Source organism: Erithacus rubecula, assembly GCF_903797595.1.
Source record: "Erithacus rubecula genome assembly, chromosome: 14".
Lineage (NCBI taxonomy): Eukaryota > Metazoa > Chordata > Aves > Passeriformes > Muscicapidae > Erithacus > Erithacus rubecula.
This window is the reverse complement of record NC_136666.1, coordinates 9,791,391-9,798,103: the sequence shown is the minus strand read 5'-3', so window position 1 is coordinate 9,798,103 and position 6,713 is coordinate 9,791,391. Positions and strand designations below refer to the sequence as shown.

Below are 6,713 nucleotides of genomic sequence, written 5' to 3'. Positions count from 1 at the left end.
ACTCCTTGTGCTTCATAGATTGTGGTTAGGCCATTTCTGCAAGCACAAGCTACTTCATTTATTATTCTGTCTTGCAGATTTACTTTCTGTAACGACCAGAGAAAGCTCCTTCTGCTGCACAGTTTATATCCTAAATGTATGCTTTATCTACTAATTGCCAGCCATAGCTTTTAAAGAGCATTCAGAATTTTAAAGAATGGGGCCAGCTTTGATTAAAAATTTAATGTTTTAAATAAAGCTGTGCAATCACATTTGTTTCCCAAATACTCCAAAGCAGCAGCAAGTCACCCAGTGAGATTTAAACTGCAGATCAGGACCATCTGGAGAAGAACTGGTGTTACTTTATTAGTGTACTGTTAGTTCTGGTGACAAGCAGCACTGGCTGAAGTTTCCATGGCACTACATAAACTACCTTTAAATTCTGGAGGTGACCTGGGTAAAGGCACAGCCTTTAATCTCAGGACATGTAGCCTTGAAGAAAGAAACTTACTGAGCACCCTCACAAGACAAGAAAAGAACAATTCCTCCAACAGTGCCATCTGTCAGGAAGTGGATCCCCAACCCCACAGCACAATCTCCTAGAATCACAACTCCACACCCTACTCATGGTCAAATCAGTTTTACTTTCAGGTCTGGCTCAACTGAAGTACATTGTCACAGTGTCACAAATGCCCCAAACTCATGCACATGAGAGATGTGCTGCACAGGAAGCACGGAGAGCTCCCTGGGCAGAATAAACAAACAAGGTCTGGAAACTGCAGTCTGATGAAAAAATAAAAAAACTCATCAGAATTTAGCTGGCATTTGGATACATGTGGTAGCTGTGAATAAATACACTTAAAGCAAAAGAACCACCAATGGAAGATCCCCATTAAAACAAAGCAAGAGAAATCCAACTTACATATGCCAGTGACAGCCATAGGGGCTCGGATTTTTTAAAATTTTATTTAATCAAAGTTAAGACGTGGATAAACATAAATACAGCACAGGTACTTCAGATCATTCTTCATATTTGTGTACAGACAAACTGATGGATGTAATCCCAATGAAAACTGCAGTCAATGAAGTGCATACAGCCTTCCCCCCACACACACAAAACAAACCCCAATTAAAAAAAAAAAAAGAAAACAACAAAAAACCCCACACAATCTCAGCACACACTCTCATTACAAATGATTCATACATAAATAGGTAGAGGGTGCAAACAAGCTAATATGCGAACATGTATAACCTCTCGTTAATGGGAAAAAAAACCAGAAGCAGCCATAATGATTAAAATACATTCAGTTACTGATAACTAGTTGTGCCATACAAGGCATTATCAATAAAAAAAAAAAAAAAAAAAAGGAAATTGTGCTGCAGAGAAAAGCTATATACAACAAGAAAATAAACTGCAAAGTTAACGCATGCATGTTTTATCCTGGAAAAGCACAGCCCTCCAATATTTTCTCCATGTTTGTTATAAAAGCCCTCTGCACTCAACTAAAATTAAAATGATCTTAAAGGATAATACTTGTAAAGTTTACTTAAGTCTTCAGCCACAGAAAACTGCAATGAAAATAATGTTCAGAGTCATTTTCAAAACAAAAAAAAAACAAAAACAAAAAATCTATTCATCTGATGACATGCATGATTAAAAGGTCTAGGCAAGATACACTGCTCTACGTTCCTGATGACTAAGGAAAAAAGCTCAAGTCAATTTAATCTGCAGATGGTCAGAAGATTTTTGTATTCCAGCAGAAGCAGCAGTTCAGATCTTCTGGATCTTTTCCCCAACAACTACAGGATTCTCTTTTCTGATTTTCTCAGCAGCATCAGCTTTGTAGTTATAAGAGCAACTGTGTACATCTGAGTAACGGTGCATTCCACAGTAAACGTTCCCACACCGACATTCAAACCCTGTGGACAGAAACAGCAGCTTAGACATTTCAACATTCTTAATTACACTGGTTTGCTTTAAATCCTGAATGTGTTCACTCACTAGCAATAAATCTCAGTCACCAGTGCCAATCAATCAGCGAAAGAGCCTCTGCTGCAGAAAGCATAAGAATCACAAGTAATACATTTTTAAGTGATTAAAGCAAGCAAGATTTGACTTGACCATTCCTTCTTATTGCATGACACTTTAGCACAGACCATTTCTAGAGAACTCCTGCTCTTTTGCTATGTCTATGAATCTTCACCCTCCAGAACTCAGCCCTTTCACTGCATCACTGCAAAGCTGGCTAGTGAATGGCAGCAAACTATCATCCAATTCCTTAGCTCAGCGGACTTCCAAAAGGAAGTATTTGGAATTATGAACTTCACTTAAGAAAGGAGGCTGAAAAAGAAAATGATACATGAATGACTAATCTAGTAAGAGTCAGCTGAAAGCACCTCTTATTTCAAATCAGTATCAAAAGACCATGCCCCATTTTCCCTTTAAGATAACATTTCAAAGGCCCAAAGCCTGAACAAGCCTAAGCAAACTGAAATCAGTATTTCTTACCAGTCAGTCCAACCTTCTTCCTGCACATGAAACAACGATTCTTTTTCTGTTTTGGTTTGTCAAGCGACTTGTCCTGTTCTTCAGGTGTAGGCTCTGCATTCTCTGACACTGAAGCTGACATTAAAAATGTTAATAAGAACAGTGGAGAAAAAAAGTCTGTCTGTCCCCTTTTAAGTCCTACAATAATCTAAAGCCCATGTTGTACATTTGGCCATTTTGCTGCAGCTTCCTTGTCTGAAGTGCTCTCCACAGCGACTGAAACTCCCTCCTTCTAGACCTTTGATATAATTTAAGAAAAGAACTCAAAAAATGATTGAAAATACCACCAAAACATCCAAAACAATAAACATTAGGTTTAACAGCAAGATTCAGCACTGTCAGATTTGGGAAGAAAAATCCAACAGCCAAGTGTTTTCCCCACAGTGCTACTCGCCCAGTCCCCAAAATCTGCTTGCAAGAAGCACTCTATGTAACAGGATGAGTTGAGCCAAACACCCTCTTTCAAATCCTGAATCAACATTATTTTTGCTGAAGACTGCAACATAGAGGCCACACAAAACACAGTGTTTCAGAACAATCTCTACCACTGTGATGCTGCTGTTCTTGCACACCTGGAAAAAGCCTACACAGGACATAGTCACTACCTGGGCTGAGAAACATCAGCTCAAGAGACCCAGACTTACAGGGTGGAAGTACACTGCTCTGGAGTCCAGAAGAAAACAGGTAAAAACCTAATTTTAAATACATTTCTACTAAGGCATCTTTCAACCTACTTTAGATGTATGAGAGCACTAAAAGAAACAGGTTATAGGTTGTGTGGGAGAGTATGAACTAGCAGTATTTTCCTGAGTCAGGTAAAAATAGAAGTTGGCTGGTTTTCCTCAAGTATTTGCACATTCCTTACATTACAAACAGAAATAGAAACAGAAAAACCCCAACTTCGTTTCAAGAAGGGCAAAAAGCCAATCTCTGCCTACCAGACATAGCTGAACCACAGCAGGACAAGCCTCCAGTGACTAAGATACAGAGAAGTTGGGAGCATTTGCAGCAATGAACAAAAGCAAGCTCCATCTGGGAGGAGTGTGGATGGAAGCAGAGCTAGAACCAGTGCTGTGAGGAAGGGAATACAACAGCAAGCTCAGACATTTGTCAGGGAAAAAGCTGCAGGCATCTCTGTGCAGCTGGACTTGTGTTTGTCAGAGACTGTCAGATGCAGTTCTGTGCTAGCTCTTCACCAGCTGACAGCTCCTCTGCATGACAAATCCAGTGGGTTTTTCAGGTGCTGCTATTTTTTTTTTTTTTTTTTTTTTTTAAAGGAAAGGGCACTCACCACTTTTGCTATGTATCAAACCACTGTACTAAGCAACATCAATGGATAGCAAGATACCTGATCACCTGCAAAGACTTTGCCTGAGGGGACAATATATTCCACAGATTAATCTAGCAAAGATACTATTATACACAGTCTATTAAATCCTTCTAAGTCACCATCTATGCTATAAGCAGAACTTCTCTTTGTCCTGAAATTTATTAAAATTCATAGTTTGAAAAAAAAAAGGGGGGGGTTCAATGGCTTTAAATTGCTGTTAAAGGGCACATTTCTGAGTGGGCATAATACCAAAAGGTAAAAACCAAAGTCAGCAAGGACTAAAAGAGGTGAGATAAGTACCAGAAGGGGTAAGACTTCAATTAACTTTCGTAGTTTTACACAAAACAGACATTGCAGTGTTTATTAATTCATTAAGACAAATTCATGCCATGAGGTAACATTCTCCAGCTTGCATTTCCTGTTGTAGCAAAATCCAGTTACGTAAAGGTAAGTTTCACTAAGTGCCTCCGTAAGTATTAGCTAAATTTAGGAAAACCTGTCACTCTTCCCAGCATAACAATGCTCTCATACACCCTTACTTACATTTTTTTTGTGTGTATGGCTCTCACATTAAAAAAGGTTTAAAAATATTTAAGAGCTGCTGCTCAGTGTAGAGCCAAGTGGAAAGATTCTTCTACTGCACCACAAGTCACTTTGTACCTACTACAGTAACCATAAATTTTAGGTCTCAATTTGCTTTTGAACAGAAGCCAGAGATTTGAACCAAAATCCTCTATGATAATCACAAACATCCCAACTACTTCAGATGACCATGTGCCAGTGTTCAGTCCATCAGCTACCTGTGATGACCACAGCAGAACAAAGCCAGGTAAGATGCAGCACTGCCCAGCTTGGAGCTTGCAGGAATTATGTTTGGACTTCATCTGGATTTCAGGATGCTGCTGCCTGCTTTCCTTGAACCAAGTCCTCCCTTCCCCCAGCCCCAGTTCTACCTGCAGCTGGAGAAGAGAAGCCCTGGCAGCACCAGTATAAGCTGCCAACTAACCAAAAAGGAGTAAGTAAGAATACAGTCATGTATTTCTGGAGTTGACAAGTTGGGCTGGCCACTAGAAGTTCCCAGATTGACAGAAAGTGTTCCTAGCTGACCAAAACAAGAAGGATTTCCTCCTAAAGGCACAAGCTTTTCCTCTTGCTTTGCTTCTGCCAACCCCTGCCTGAGCTTCAGTGTGCTCTGACCACAAAAACAGCATCCCCATGATAAAATGCACTCCAGCCTCTGCACCCCTGCAGGCACAACACAGCTCTGTGTGTGCAGCAAGACACCCAGTGTCTCACCCCTGCATTACTAGGCAGAGATTTTAAAGAAAATCTTTCTTATTCCTACAGAAGAGCACAAACAGCTACATTTACTTCTTAAGGGCATTTCACTAGGCCTGGGAAGAAGAATCCCCACACCTCCAGAGGAGGTGAACATTTTAAACTGACATAATCAGCCTAAAATACACTGTTTCAATGTTAGGAAGTGGCAAATTAAGAGCACACTCACCAACAGAACTGAGTTTAATCTTTGTGTTGTGTATTTCCTCTCATCCTGGAGCATTCACTTAGTGTATCAGGGTATCTGGTATTATTTCATACACTTGGTATCACAATCCTACTCTACCTCTGAGTCCCTGGTACTATCACAAAAGTGAGAAGCATCCACCAATTCCTTTCCAGTACTGTGTACTGAGCAAACCCTTAAAGCCATTAATTCAATTGCATTCATTTTAGGTTCAAGTTACCTCCACATAAAATTCTGTAGCAACCTAATTATTTTAATATCAAGTTTTTTAAACTTAGTTTGAATGTAACTTGCACCTCACTAAAATCCAGATATGCACAAAATCAAGAGGCTCCATTTAGAACAGCCATATATCTCTTAGTTAATCCAATCAAACTTTGTACTTTGGTTTTTCAAATAATAACACCACATGACATGAGTGATGGCATTTTGCAATGGTACATGCTCTTCTCCAACTCACAACAAGCTTGAAAATCACAGAGGCTGTTCTCATTCTCAGAAGTTTCCAGTCTCAGAGGGGCTGAGAGTCCACCTGTAAGTTGGATTTATACTTTTAGCTCCTTGTTCTCCAATTGTAGGAGCTCCATAATGTTTGTGGTGGAGTCCTCCTGCCTTCCATGACAAGCTTCATTTACCTTTAAAATCCTCCTTAAACTAGAAGTGTGAATCCTAACCTGGATGGTTTTAACCTACCCCAGGGAAGTGAAGCACCTCTTTACCTGCTTGCAGGCTTGCCTGGAGGCAGCCTTGTTAATCCTCTGGCTAACAAATCAGGAATCCTGACTGGCTAACCCTAACAGAGCCATCATGTTGAGCAACTGTCCTGGGCACAATAGCCCAGGAGGTAATTAAAAATACTTGGAGAAATGCTCAGAATAGAAGAAAGCTGCTAGAAAAGCTGGACTGTACTTAACGAGTTTCATTTTATGTCATCTTCAATGGTATGTTCATGGTATTTAAGAACATTAAAGTTAAAAAAAAATTCTATTACTCCCCATCTTAGAGCATCTGGGTTTTTGCACTGTTCCACAAGCATCATCATACAAACACTAGCTCTAAAGCCTACACTTATTAACATATTCTGGAGTTTTCCTCTATTTCTTCTGCAATGCATAAATCCAAAAAAGACAAATCTGAACTGCTCTTTGGGAATTTTATCCCTTGGTAGTTTTAGTTTGACTGCAAACACCAAGGACTGTGTTCCACACAGCTCAAGTCTAATTTATCTGTCTGCTTTAGAAAAGTAATAATAGTAATCTAAGAAAGCTTAATTATTCACCCAGTCTTTCATTCAATGCTGCTGTAGCCTGGTAATTTTTGTTAAATGGCAA

The 6,713-nt window shown here is 39.6% G+C and overlaps 1 protein-coding gene across 4 annotated transcripts in view; it reads right to left on the bottom strand.

Annotated features, from left to right (window-relative positions):
• Window positions 1-926: 926 nt before the first annotated feature.
• The window catches only part of ZFAND6 (zinc finger AN1-type containing 6), a 36,118-nt gene continuing 30,331 nt past the window's right edge, over window positions 927-6,713 (bottom strand). For all 4 annotated transcript variants that reach the window (XM_079317546.1, XM_079317548.1, XM_079317547.1 and 1 more), the window contains 2 exons: window positions 2,489-2,602; window positions 927-1,899 (listed from right to left, as the gene is read on the bottom strand). In XM_079317546.1, coding sequence (XP_079173672.1) covers window positions 1,751-1,899; window positions 2,489-2,602 — 263 coding nt within the window. In that variant the 3' untranslated portion in view covers window positions 927-1,750. The remainder of the gene's footprint in view (window positions 1,900-2,488; window positions 2,603-6,713) is intronic.